Source organism: Aricia agestis, chromosome 19 (genome assembly GCF_905147365.1).
Source record: "Aricia agestis chromosome 19, ilAriAges1.1, whole genome shotgun sequence".
Lineage (NCBI taxonomy): Eukaryota > Metazoa > Arthropoda > Insecta > Lepidoptera > Lycaenidae > Aricia > Aricia agestis.
This window is the reverse complement of record NC_056424.1, coordinates 8,135,106-8,149,836: the sequence shown is the minus strand read 5'-3', so window position 1 is coordinate 8,149,836 and position 14,731 is coordinate 8,135,106. Positions and strand designations below refer to the sequence as shown.

The window sequence follows — 14,731 nt, the reverse complement described above, 5'->3', positions numbered from 1 at the left end:
AAATTGGGATGATACCCTATATACAAACGAAAAAATTTGAAAATCGGTTAACAAACGGCGGAGTAATCGTTGAACATAAGAAAACGAACATAATACCTCCCCCATTTTGAAAGTCGGTTAAAATTGTAGCCTATGTGTTATTCTGATGTATTAGCTATGTTGTTGTAAAGTTTCATTGAAATCCGTTCAGTAGTTTTTGCGTGAAAGAGTAACAAACATCCATACATCCACACATCCATACATCCAAACAAACTTTCGCCTTTATAATATTAGTAGGAAGTAGGAAGTAGGATTATAATAAGATCATTGTAACCAATTTCTTGGAAATAAAGACTTACTTACATCTTCACGCGAAATCCGGTGAACCGATTTTGCTGAAATTTGGTATGGAGATACTTTTTCCTGAAATAGGATACCTTTCATGACGGTTTCCGCGCGATATACGAACTTCGACACAATGGAGTTGCAGGCATCTACTGGTAAATGGTAATAGAATAAATAGAAAAGACAAAGTGATTGTGATTTGAAAATTTAATAGGACTTTCTGTGTGTCTCTAATTGAATTACATTTTTACTGTGGCCATGCTAAGCCTACGGATTATGTAAGTTTTACACGTTTTTACAACATAATAAATGAGCCCCTAGACGGGTTATAAGTCTAGATAAAGACTACCGCAAAGTAGCGGATAATTTTTCGCAAAACATTTTATACCGGCTGACAGCTACCATCCATCACAGATATTTAAGGCTCTATTACCGCTGCACACTCGGAAGATAAGCGCGGGATAAAAATTATCTCTTATATTTGCATGGCTGCACACGTACGAGAGAAAAGTATTTACTTCTATTGTCGTTTTTCCTGTTTGTTCTTCTGATTGTTGCAGTCCAAATTGTCGCATAGAGATAGACAATCAATCTTTTTACTATGTAAGGACACTTTTCAAGAATTATTTGCTAAGCAGAGCAAATAATTCTTGAAAAGCGCGTATGTCGCGATGAACTTCCTTACTGATAAACAAAGATTGAGAGAATCCATGTTGCTGTTAATGAGACACGTATACTTATCCATAGTGGAGTTTTGAGTATGGCTGGAACAGAAGGTTTCAAGACCTAATATTATTATGTCCTATTCTTGACACCGAAAGTTATATTAATTTATGTAACATATAATTACTTAGTAATTTCACAACGTAGTCTAAATTTGTTTTGTTAATTAATTTTGTTATTATGTTTCGTTAAGTACAATTTTGTATCCAAAAAAGCAAATCGTATGTTTTATGCGATACAGTGCCCAGATAAACTGATCCGGTTTATGGCGCACTATTTTATGTTTTAAAAAAAAAAAACTGTGTTTCTAATAATAAATAAATAATTAAAAATAAAAATAACGACGACAGAAATATGGATCAGTACTGTGTTGATCTCAATGAGACAGAATTATTTAAAACAATGAATCCACGAAATCATAAAAAACACTTAATTTATAAGTTTTTGGGGTTTTCTGATGCCACTCTGACATGGGAACTCACCAAGGAGCCATTTTTTACCAAAGAACAAGAAGAAGAGGTTTTTTGACAGCTTATATTTTATTCAGTAGCCCAACTTTCGCTGATACTTATTCATTGCATGAACATAAATTTAATTTCCATTAAGCTAATAGAACACAATCAATGGCTAGAAACTCTTTATCGTCTGCAGACGGTGTAAATACATGATCAACGTTGCGACAATAACGATTACAAACTTCGATAAATGTAATTACAGCTTTCGGTAAGTGTAATGATGAAATACTTTGACCTTCGACAAATACAAATTGGATTTCAGCTCTAGAATTCACTTTTACCGAATTGAGTATCGTAATTCGTGATATTTAAATACATTTTTTTATAACGGTCTTTGGCCTACCACTGTTCCCAGAATCGACAGCGGTATCCACTCAAGAAAAACTTTTGATACTTAATATATGGTCGCTGTTAAGCATTAGTGCCCTAACCCAAAAATTTTTTTGTTGTTAAATTTTGAATGCAGTCTTGTTCTAAATCATCTACAGAAGATAACTGCATTCATAACTCAATACGTAATTTTTGTGTGGGTTAGTACACGAATGCTTAACAGCGTCCATTATGATCTCATGGAGCCCGAGGGACATGCTAAAGCTGTCTTGGGACCCGCAACGAAATATAAATATAAAAAAAATAGAGGGAGTAGGAGGTACCGGTTTTCCCTCCCTGCACACAGCGGGAGACAGCACAAAGTGGCAATGCCTGAAAGTCAAAGAACTAGTAATGTACTAAACATAATATTATTATTAAACTTAGTTTTGTTACAGCCTGTAGATATAACAAAATTTTATTTTGTCAATCTTATATCTTTAAATGAGCAATTCTTGTATATAAATATATAATTGAAATCTCGGAATCGGCTCCAACGATTTTAATGAAATTTAGTATATAGGGGGTTTCGGGGGCGATAAATCGATCTAGCTAGGAATCATATTTAGAAAATGTCATTTTATTTGTGTTTTATCGAATACCGGGCAAAGCTCGGTCAAACAGCTAGTATTAATAAATTATAAAGGATTTCGAATCAGAGATGTGGTTGACCTACTTAATGAAACCTTTAGTCCTAAGCATTCCAGACATTACCAAAAAAAACATAAAACCCGAACATTGCGACTCGCGATACAGCGAACTCACAATAAAGATTAGGTACTAAGACAATCTCATAAGACTCACAAAGGGCCCGAGCGGGAATTATCCCATAAACTTGTTTCCATATTTGACAATAACGGACGAGAATAGCTCCCCCCTCCCCCCTTCCCACACCGAACTTGACCCACTTCGGGGCGTTTGATTGAAGCTGATTAGAAAAATGAGGAGGAGGGGTTACGTAAACACATACGCCCGCTACATGGGGTTGAATGTTGAAGTTATAAGATCCTCCGCTGCAGCTAAACTCGTAAATCGCGCGGGAACCGTACACTTTCCGGGACAAAAAGTATCCTATGCCCTTTCCCGGGTCTCAAAGTATCTTCAGACCAAATTTCATGGGTTTCGTCGTGAAGAAGGTAACCGATAGACATACACACTTTCGCATTTATAATATTAGTATGGATATCGCATTTATATTATGTCTACCGAATCTTGAAATTAAGAACCAGAAACTTGGAATCACATACACTAGTTTCTATTTTGCAATTCCTACATTCCTAAATCGCCTAATTTCCATCCATAATATGGAATTGAGAGACACAACATATGTGTTGCTTCTTAAACACACAACTTAATAAAATTACCGTCGATTGCCCCCTTGATTATTCGCTAACACTTTTCCCTCTCAATGTGAGAAAAGTGTTAGCAATAGCGAACAGTCAAAAGGAGTCGTCACTTTGAAGTCTCGAGTGTTCTCCGGAAAGGGCCATAAAAGAGTACAAACACGTCTTTATCTCGTAGGTAGCTTTGGGCTTATCTGCTCTCATTTTCCTACCCTCAATGACCACAGTAGACTGTTGGCCAAATAAAAGCCTAATTCCCTCGATAAGGACGCAGCCTAAATAATCTATGAGCCATTGTGGAAGTAGTAAACTGTTATCTTGTTGTGCCAATCTACCAAGATGCGGGTTCGCCCTTTGCGCTTCCGATTTGGGTACTATGGCATTGTACCTACAGTATTAGGTACAGTTTTTTTGACGTGGGAGAGCCATGCTTCGGCATGAATGGGCCGGCTCGACCGGAGAAATACCACGTTCTTACAGAAACCGGCGTGAAACAGCGCTTGCGCTGTTTCGCCGAGTGAGTGAGTTTACCGGAGGCCCAATCCCCTACCCTATTCCCTTCCCTACCCTCGCCTATTCCCTTCCCTTCCCATCCCTACCCTCCCCTATTCCCTCTTAAAAGGCCAGCAACGCACCTGCAGCTCTTCTGATGCTGCGAGTGTCCATGGGCGACGGAGGTTGCTTTCCATCAGGTGACCCGTTTGCTCCTTTGCCCCCTTATTTCATAAAAATAAAAAGTTAATTGCAGAATACTGTGCTCGATATATACTGTGCTTGAGAAAAAGCTCAGGACGATTTCATGTTGTTTATCGTTTTTGGGTTTTACCAGTTACCACCTCGTTTTCCAGTAAGGAATTTCTTTTATGTTCCACAACTATGTGGTGAAAACAGACGGATCGAACAAAAAACGAAGCTGTATTAATGTTGGATTAAGAAAATGGAATCGGGATTCTTTTTCTTCAATCTTCTCCTTTCCTTAACGTATTTTATTTTCCTAAAAAGCAGATCTAGGAGATCTTAATTCCTTATACTGAAACACTATAAGTTCGATCAGATCTAAAACTCTACATAGTCCTTAAATATAACCAGCCCGCTCCTATATTGGGAAAGACCGTCAAGTTAAAACAGACCACGGTATCGATCCAAGTTCAACGTACGCCTTATTTCGTTAGCGCCCGAAATTACCGAATATGATTATTTAATTACGCTACAATCACCTTTTATGATAAACTATTAAAATAAAATCCTTATTATCCTTATTTGGCTATTTTATGAGGTCATCATCGTAGGTACTAGACCAGCATATCGGCAGACGCATTGGTGGATGGTTCTAAAACCAGATTTTGGGTCTCTAATAGCTTCTCTTACTTTCCTATTCTACGCCTATTCTCTGAGTTTGCTTTTTTTGATATCGAGCGATGAAGTTTCCGAATCCGAGTCGAATTCGGCATTGTGAATCAGGGCCCTGATCTGGCATACCGCATACAGTTAAAGTCATACTGTAATTCTGCGAATTAGTATTGCACCTCACGAAGTTCTTGCGGGTCTCCGGTGATTGTCTTCCGGCGAACTCGCGTACGGCGTAACTTTATTACGAGTTTGCTCTGGGACTACTCTTGGCTTTATATTAAATCTAGACTTTCAGATTTCTACTGAACTATGCGAGTCCTGATTCATGTAGTTTTATGATACAATCTAGTGTTGTAAGTTGTAAGTTATCGACAATACGAATCCATACTTCCATACTAACATTATAAACGCGAAAATGTGTCTGTTACCTCTTCACGTCCAAACCGCTGAACGGATTTTGTCAAAATTTGGTACGGAAATACTTTGAAGGGGACCGGAAAAGGACATAGGATACTTTTTATCCCGGAAAAACGTACGGCTCCCGCACGATAAACGTATTTTGGCGCAACGGAGTCGTGGGCAGCGGGCGTCATCTAAGTAATATTTTTATAGTATTTTTTTTGCATCACATTCTTTGCCTAGCGCAATCTTTGGGCCGGTTGGTCATTTGGTGCAGCATTTTATGTGACCTCTCCCCTTCAGTTCATGATGGACAAAGAAAAACCTACATGCGATTACAAACATGAAGATACCTCTTCATACGTCCATGATTAACCATGATCGTCGTCGGTTATGCAGGGCCTTTAGACATATCGGATACGTATTGGCGATTATTTTTCTCGATAACGAGTTCGGCTTTCGCTTTGACTTTTCTCGTTACTGATGCCTAATGTTTAATTTATTATATTTCTCTTTTGGTACGTTGATATTGTATAATGAATAATAACGACGATTCCACAAAATATATAACAATATTATGTCGACGACAACTTATCAATAAATATTTCCATTAATTTCTTCATCAATAGGAGTGGCTATTTTGTCGTCGCAATAAAATTAACAGGTTTATTAATTACTTATGTTTTATCGCTCATAAATTATTATTATAGTAACAACTAACATTGCAATGGCAAGTTTTATTACATTGAAAAGCTCTACATACATTCATGACACATACTTATGGCGCGCAAAATCCGAAGAAACGCTCAGCCATCTTTAAAAAAAAAATTAGCTAGTTCACTCTTATGCCTTACTGACGAAGTGACTTAAATCTGGGGGGGGCAAGATATTTTCTTTATCGCTTCTTTATAAGCTAAGTACTCACATACGGTTTTGCTCGATAATTTTACTCCAAATCGAGCAATAACCACCGTATGGATCGCAAAACTGACAGCTCGAAGGCTCGCTTCGAGCCGGCTCGATGGAATTAAATATGTCAAATATGTAATAACCTTCGATTTGGAGTAAAACTAACGAGCAAAACCGTATGTGAGTACTTAACATTAGAATAGCCGATCAAAATGTATGGAATTGACATAAGACGAGTCGAACGTCAACGTCATATTAACGAATGCTTATGTCAATTCCATACATTTTGTTCGGCGATTCTATAACGAAGCGATAACGAAAAAATCTTCGCTAAATGGCCTGGCGTCCTTTACCTCTTCAAGATCAAATCAGTAGATCTAGATACATTGTCGTTTGATAAGACAGTTTTTTCCAAAAAACAGTTTGGTCACGTTATGTCAAACCCAGGCGACATATCACAATTAACATTGAATTGACATGATCTGACCAAATGACGCTGGTCTGTCAACTGCTTTGGAATCAATTCCCTCGACGGTACGTTTCCCACAAGGCACCCAAACAACTACGTAATTATATTCCCAACAGAAAAGGGGTGCCATAAAAGGCATAGTTTTCCAACCGGCGATTTATTTCCAGCAAACTGGGTGGAATCGATACCGACCGCGGCCGCGATACGTATCGGCACATTTTCCTTTGACAGGCCGATACCATCGCCGTGACAATCGCAGCCAATACGGCCACTGCGAAAATATACATGGAGATAGTTGTAGGCAGAGCCATGAAGAGGCCTGCTGTTTATGTAAGTCAATATTTTATGTGAATTAATAAAATATCAGTCTAATGGCTAGTCTTTAAAGACTAAGGGCCTGTTTCACCACTTCCTGATAAGGTGCCGGATAGGCTTAATTGACAGATTCTCCATACTCTATCTGTCAAGTTAAGTGGTAGATAGCCTTATCAGGAAGTGGTGAAACAGGCCCTTAATCTATAGTTATCCTGATAGGAATTAAAGCTGTAACACGTGCACATAGGCTACATTTTCTCTCGAAAAAGTAGAGGCACTTTATTGACTAGATTATACCCAAAAACTAATTTACCTACTGATAATGAAGTATATTACATGTTCATTAAAATAAATGATTTTTTTAAGTCAAAATCGATATTCAAAAATCTATAATATCAATAACTCGATGCACAGCTACTAGTGCGGGGCCGTGATTTATCGATCATCGCTGCATCTCCATTTAACCCGAGCGTGTCACGAACTATTCCGATTAATTTGTCTTGGGGGATTTACTGAGAAATTACAACGAATAAATCTTCGTCCTGCGATATAAATAGACCGACATTTAAGATAGCGAAAAACATTTTATATTTTAAAAGGTTATTTAAACGTTTACCTGACTCTAAAGAGTAGCAATTGTTAAGTTTTATTATGAACTATATTCCATAATATCACGCTCCATTGCCCGAACCGTACCTTTTTTCTATATAAAAAGTATCCTATGTCCTTTCCCGGGACTCCAAGTATCTCCTAATACCTAATTTCAGCGAAATCGGATCGGCAGTTTCGGTCATAAGAGGTAACATATGGACGGACAGACAGACATACTTTCGCAGTAATAATATTAGTATGGATAATATCTAATTGTCACATAACAGTTTTATATGTACGATAAGTTATAATACGCTTACAGAGGGATTCGTGTCTGAAACCGTACAAAATCCAACTTTCAGAGGCCACTATATCCGTCCCGGCCGTTGAACTTTACCAACATACAAATCGGTGAGTAATGTTACAGTTAGTGTGAGTTTATTTATATTTGTTAGTGCCCAAGAGCGCTTGAGATGTTTATTGTAAACCCACTTTTAATGCGATTCCGAACTGCTCACTTTAAAGTTTTTTCCTTTGGTACATAAAATATAATTTTCAAAGGGGATTTATAATTAGATCGCAAAATATAATATACGTACATTCATTATTATTTATTACTATTGGTATGTTATTTATAGTATGACTATCCATTTTATCGATATTATTCGTCTCAGACCCTACGTCACTGAATTATTATACAGGGTTGATTATACTGATAAAATACTTTAAATGTTACCTAAGATGATTAAGGGTCTGTTTCACCACTTTCTGATAAAGGCTATTCACAACTTTTTTGACAGATTTTCCATACTGGATCTGTCAAGTTAATTGGTGGATAGCCTTATCAGGAAGTGGTGAAACAGGCCTTAATTCTTATAATTCAACAAAACAAATACTTATTATGTAAAGATTTACAAATATACTATCAGGCAAATGTCTTTCTTTGAATGATTTTAATGATACGTGGGAGAGCCATGCTTCGGCACGAATGGGTCGGCTCGACCGGAGAAATACCACGTTCTCACAGAAAACCGGCGTGAAACAGCGCTAGCGCTGTGTTTCGCCGAGTGAGTGAGTTCACCGGAGGCCCAATCCCCTACCCTATTCCCTTCCCTACCCTCCCCAATTCCCTTCCCATCCCTACCCTCCCCTATTACCCTATTCCCTCTTAAAAGGCCGGCAACGCACCTGCAGCTCTTCTGATGCTGCGAGTGTCCATGGGCGACGGAAGTTGCTTTCCATCAGGTGACCCGTTTGCTCGTTTGCCTCCTTATTTCATAAAAAAAAAAATGAAGGCGTGCAAGTAGTAGCACCACAGATTTTACTTGTTTTCCTATTCTGAGAGTAGCACCAACACCGGCAAGTGTGGATCTTATTGAACAAAGCCACAAGCATATTTTGTGTTGCGAATATGCTGCCACCTATAGTGCCTAAACCCAGTTTTATGAAATTAAGTGTTATAAAGACTTAAAAATATTACACGGTATCGTGTTTAATAAATTTAAAAGTTTCATTGCTTGTAACAACTTAGCCGTCGCCGTAGCCCCGGGTTTATCGTGACGCGGTAACCAGAGGGTAGCACGCGAAGGCCAGCCATTACTAACTTCAAAATACACTTAAGACACTCATAATTAAATTAATAAGTGTAAACGTTTCGACGGTTACACTATTATTATTGGTAAGTTTCTTTGGAAAGTGAACAGAAAGTTATATCTTTAGTGCAATGATTTTAAAACTAAGTGCCTTAACCAAGGCACGACGTATATTTTACAGAAACAGAATTAAAACCTTTGCTAAACGTCTTAAGTCATATATACTTTAGAGCCTATTTGATCAGGATTCATGTGTTTCACTCAAATTAACACTCTTTGTAGTCTCTGTCACTTGACATAAAAAGAGAGAGAAAATACGAAAACTCAGTTAATTCCATGAATAAAATATAGATTTTTCACTGGGTTCTTATTTTCTCGTTAGGTATGACGGGAGTTAAAAATACAACACATGAGCACGGAAAAACCCTTGTTATCTGAAGGTTATGAAACGGTCATATAAAAGTTCAATAGGTAATAGAAAACTATTTAAAATAGTATTGTAATCATTGATGGTATTTTAAGCCTAATTACTCGAATCCTTAGCTCTACATTTGCATGGATATTGTTCGAGGCTTCTTTGCTTTGGGCGGGTCACTGTCTTTGACTCTGTGTATTTATTCAACCCTAGTCCTAAAGCTGACTTCCGATTGTAAATTGGAATCGAACCAAAGATAGAGTTGAGAGAGACTCATTAATACTTAAAATATAGACAGCTATTAAAGGTAGAATTGAATCGAATTATTATCGTTTATCAGTCAAAATTTCAATAGACACAATAGTCATTTTAATCCTCTGATAGTATATTTAGCGTAATTTCGCTTACCACATGTTATATTGAATGTGGAAACATTTTGTTGAACATAATGGCGGCTTGATAGCATCGCTAAAAGGCGTTTTAGCTCAGGAAATGCATTAAGCCCTCCGTCTGACGTGTGAGGAACGAGAACTGGATGTTTTAAATATTATTATAACTCTAGTTTCTCGACACACACAAAACACTTAACGATCTCTGTCATTTGTGCGGTTAACTTTTGTTATTATTAAATTGAGGTTAAGCAATTTCAACATCAATTTAAAATAGAAAAATGGTTTAATAATTATTGTAGGTAAACATGTGTTTATATGACCTGTTAAAAATAGAGACCTTAAAACGACACTTTTTATCCAAATAATATTATGTCGAAGGTTAAGCTGAAAACCAGGAGGAATATCTCTTAATTTTTTTTGTTATCTGCAACTACAATAGCCAAGGTATATTATACAGAACAATTTCATGGGACTTAATTTTAGGATATGGAAAGGTTCCTCTCACTTCCTTATCTCTGGTTCTAATAACCGTTCAGCCAATTCGGACCTCCTTTTTACAATACTCCAGATAAGGATGTTTTTTTCAGCTATCCTAGTACAAAGATGTTTCTCTACCACCTTAGTACTCCCTTATTTCTGCTCTTTTTAAATCTACAAGAGATGTTCCTCCGCGATGTAATCCTAGTACTCACCATCTGTGGGTGAGGTGTACAGCTTCTTGCAGATCTCCTGGGGTCCGCCGAGCGCGTTGATCTTGGCCAGCCCCTCCGCGCCGCGCGACTCCATGAGCTCGCGCAGCTGGCGCAGCGTGACGCCGTACTGCGCCGGCCGCCCTTCCACCGTAGCCATGGTGCCGGGCTCGCGGCCGCCGCCCGCACCACGCCCGACCTCCCTCTAGATCTGGAAAAGGCAGGAGATGATTAGATTCCTTTTTTATTATTTCATAAAATAAGGGGGCAAACGGGTCACCTGATGGAAAGCAACTACAGTCGCCCATGGACACTCGCAACATTAGAAGAGCTGCAGTTGCGTTGCCGGCCTTTTAGGAGAGGTTTGCAGGTCGTATTGGGCCGGGGGCCAATACGACCCTGCGACTTGCGAGTATCCATGGGCGACCAAATATTGCTGGACCAAATACTACTGGAACGCCTGCCGTTCCAGAGTTTTACAGTGCGCAACAGAAAGTTACGCGAAAAACGCACGGTGGAAGACTACCACTCTTCAAGGTGATGGGGATCCTTATTGCACATAGAAAAACATCGAACAGACCAGTGGGGCACCACAGCCTTCAGACAAACCCCCAGGGTGGTTCTTGCGACAGTAATAAATAGGAAGATAGCTGAGACTATTGCACATGGGTATTGAACTGACCAGGGAGACACCACAGCTTTCAGACAACCTGGCAAGATGGTTCTAGAGGCAGATCACCCTGCGGTCTTCAGCTTTACGCAAACTTTAATTTCTAAGACGACATTAAAGTCCCAAGGAAAGGATTAAAAGGAACAATTTTAATATTATAAATCCACAGCCAATCATCTCTTTATGCTTTACTCGTTTAAAATATCTAAAATATTCTCTATAATATCAGTCTCAAAATGTTAATTTCGTTCCTAACATCTTTACGCCAAAATTTTCAAGCAAATTTTCAATTTTCAACAAAGTCTACTATAACATAGACAAACACTTTCAATACCTTTCTACCCAATAGACTGGTCGATGGACGGAAAATTGATAGAGAATGCAATTTTATTTACCCAAGCGGCCATTTTTGTGGGGCATGTTACGGTAAGTTATGGACGTGTTGTCAGCTGCCGCTATCTAGCCCGTACCGGCTAGACCTAGATAGTTTGTTTAGTCTAATAATGCCCTGCTTCTGAGGGTTTTTGACTGCAGTTTATCTATTCACTAGCGCTTTTTAATGGCTAACAAAATAACCAATCATCGACGCTGTTGAGTAGATAAGCTCTTTTCAAAAAACTCGAAAATCGGGCAGTAATTACTTAATATTGGTTAAATGTACGCTAATAGTAGTTTTAGTTTTAGCTTTCAAACGTCACTCGAACGCAAGGAATTTCACAGGAAACTGAGGAATTGCAATTAGGTCTTGACTTGAGTCGTTTGGTTCACTTGAAATACCAATTCCACCAATTTATGGTTCACTTGAAATACAAATTCCACCAATGATGATAAGTTATTTAATGAGCGTTTAAGCTGCTATTTATTAAAATATAACTTAGGGCCTGTTTCACCACTTCCTGATAAGGCTATCCACCACTTAACTTGACATGAAGTATCGAGAAACTGTCCAAAAATGTGTGAATAGCCTATTCGGCACTTTATCAGAAAGTGGTGAAACAGGCCCTTTCTCGTTCTTCGCATTAAAGATAGGCGTCGGGTGTTGCATGTAATAAACGTATTGGTAAATCTGGCAAATGTCAGTTTTTAGACTTAAGAGGAGTCCACACCGCCCTTTTTTCCATACAAACGTTGTCCCCTGTTTCCTCCCTGGATAATGCTAGTAGAGTTATAATTTTTTTCCTGAATATCTACGGCCACTAATACAATGTCCCTATGTTTTCTTTTTTTTCATAATTTAATTATTAAATAAGATATGAACGTTCAAAAACCCAAAAAATGGCCAGATTTTCCCCTGTTTTCAAACGTCCAGAAAACAGATTTGGCTAGATTATACAAAAAAAAGCAAAACATAGGAACACAGCTCAAGCCTTTTTTTAATCTTTAATGAAAAAATTACTTAAATCGGTTAAGTTTTGGAGAAGGAATCAGGGGACAACGAATCGTTGATTTTCTGGATTTTCTGCAGTTTTCTCTATCGCGTTCTGCGGTATAGGCTTGAGGTAAGGGAGACAGCTATAGATATTACACGTACTTTTTTTTTTCATTTCTCTAGCCCCTGGTGTATCCTCTTAAGTTTTTTCGTTCAATAGCGCATTTGTTTGTCTAACGTCAAATGTGTGGTTCAACGGTACTGAAAAGATAAACTTCTGTCAAGTTGTGTCAGAAACCAGGCATTAGCCACAATGGCTAGCTAAAGGTGATACTGATACTGAAAAACAACACAAACCATAACAGCGGCTGACGAAATAAGAAAATTTATCAAAAGTATTCTTTATTTTCGGTCGGACCGAAGGGAATTGAGAGGATCGAGAGCCCGTCGTAAAAACCCACAATGTACACGACACAGAAAATCCAAACTTTTTCAAACTGGAATAAAAACGTGCGTACTCGGTTTATGTGTTCGGGTCCACGAGACATAATTAATAAGAGCTGGGTCACCGAGCTGGACGAAATCTAGTTTTTTAACCGACTTCTAAAAAGGAGAAAGTTCAACTGTGGATTTTTTTTTGGATCAAATGATACGCCCAAGGAAACCGAAGTTGCAGTCAGTATTAACTGGAGACCAGTATTTCTACCCAAGACTTCGCTTGAGCATTTTGATGCCCTTTTCAGAAATAATCTAATTATTACAAAACCTTGTATCCCATAAGGACTTCTCTAAAACGGAGCTCATATGCCGACCCATTTTTTTCAAAAACGCTTTACAACATTTCGGGCGGAAGGCAGATTTTCCGTAACTAGCAACACTTAACCGTTTGGATATTCAGTACAATTTGGGCTGAAAGTGGAACACGGGGTGTTTATGACCCCATAAAGACTTCCAACGCTCCACTGCACCCTCATGCATAATTGAATCATAGGACTTAATAAGAACAGAGTCAACTATTTTAGGGCATTCTGGCGCCGTTGTACTGTTCGCTAATTTCGATGAACTTTATAATATTTGGCGCTAAGATCTTACCTTTATTACGACTACTAAAGGTGTTCCAGCACCTTTAGTAGTCGTAATTAATTTGTTGATAATGTGTGCGACAGCTAATTTTAGGTTTTGGCAGGCAGTATACAAGATGTTAGTGTGAACACCGTAAATCCTTGAAACCATCAAATGAGCCCGTCAAAATGAACAACTTTTTCTATGAGAACCATGCTGGGAACAAAAAAAAAATGCCGTCTTCATACCCATACGGATGCCCGGATCGGCAATTTGTATGGGTATGAAGACGGATTTTTTTGAGTTCCCAGCATTGTTCTCATAGAAAAAGTTGTTCATTTTGACGGGCTCATATTTTGATGGTTTCAAGGATAACGGTGTTTACACAAACACACTACTATCTTTTATAATATTGGGTAACAAAATTAATTAAAACATTGAAATACACCCACATTTCTAATAACATCACAGCAAACAAACCCAACATTGTTAAGCAAATAAGGTTTAATATTCTATAAGCAATTAACCCCGAACGCCATACATTTTACTTTACAACCCTCGGGCAAAAGATATACAATTCTCGATCGTAAAAGTAATGATCCATCCGCACCGGCAAGAACACATTTATTTTTAAAACATTGTCACAAATACCCGCCTGTAACTTTTTCATTTTCTCAATTCCACGAAAAAACGGGCTAATAGGAATCTTTATTTTTATGTCGAGGAAAGTAGAATCGCGTTGCTATCCATCTTAGTACGTTTTTAACGAGGTATGTCTCATTGTTTCTGATAATTGTAAATAATGTGCCCAAAGGAACTCTCAGAAAATAGGCAATGAAGGCTTTTGTATAAAATTATTAAGGTGACGCCTTGATAATTTGGCTGCTGATATCGATTTTTCTCCACAATGACTAAAGATAAGAAATTAAAGTTCATTGTCAGTATTCATCATATTGTCTTTATCTTTGAATTACTCATAGCATAACACGATTGGTCAACTTATAAAACACATAATAATTAATCAAAAAGACCTATAGAGGTCTTTTTGATTAATTTTGATTCATGAAAACAGGGATTCTAATTTTGCCAACAGAGGGTGATTTATAAGCTTCCAAAATTTTTACATTAATTCAAGCATACACTATAATTTGCCCATAGCTTATATGAAATATATTTATGGTTTTTTAATTACGCGACAAAAATCATTTTGTCGCTTACGCCCTTTCCATTTCTTG

At 37.9% G+C, this 14,731-nt stretch overlaps 1 protein-coding gene across 22 annotated transcripts in view; it reads right to left on the bottom strand.

The window, feature by feature from the left end:
• Positions 1–14,731, bottom strand: part of LOC121736845 (plasma membrane calcium-transporting ATPase 3) — a 188,316-nt gene that overhangs the window by 58,764 nt on the left and 114,821 nt on the right. For all 22 annotated transcript variants that reach the window (XM_042128277.1, XM_042128278.1, XM_042128274.1 and 19 more), the window contains one exon: positions 10,399–10,606. In XM_042128277.1, the coding sequence (XP_041984211.1) occupies positions 10,399–10,555 (157 nt within the window). In that variant the 5' untranslated portion in view covers positions 10,556–10,606. The remainder of the gene's footprint in view (positions 1–10,398; positions 10,607–14,731) is intronic.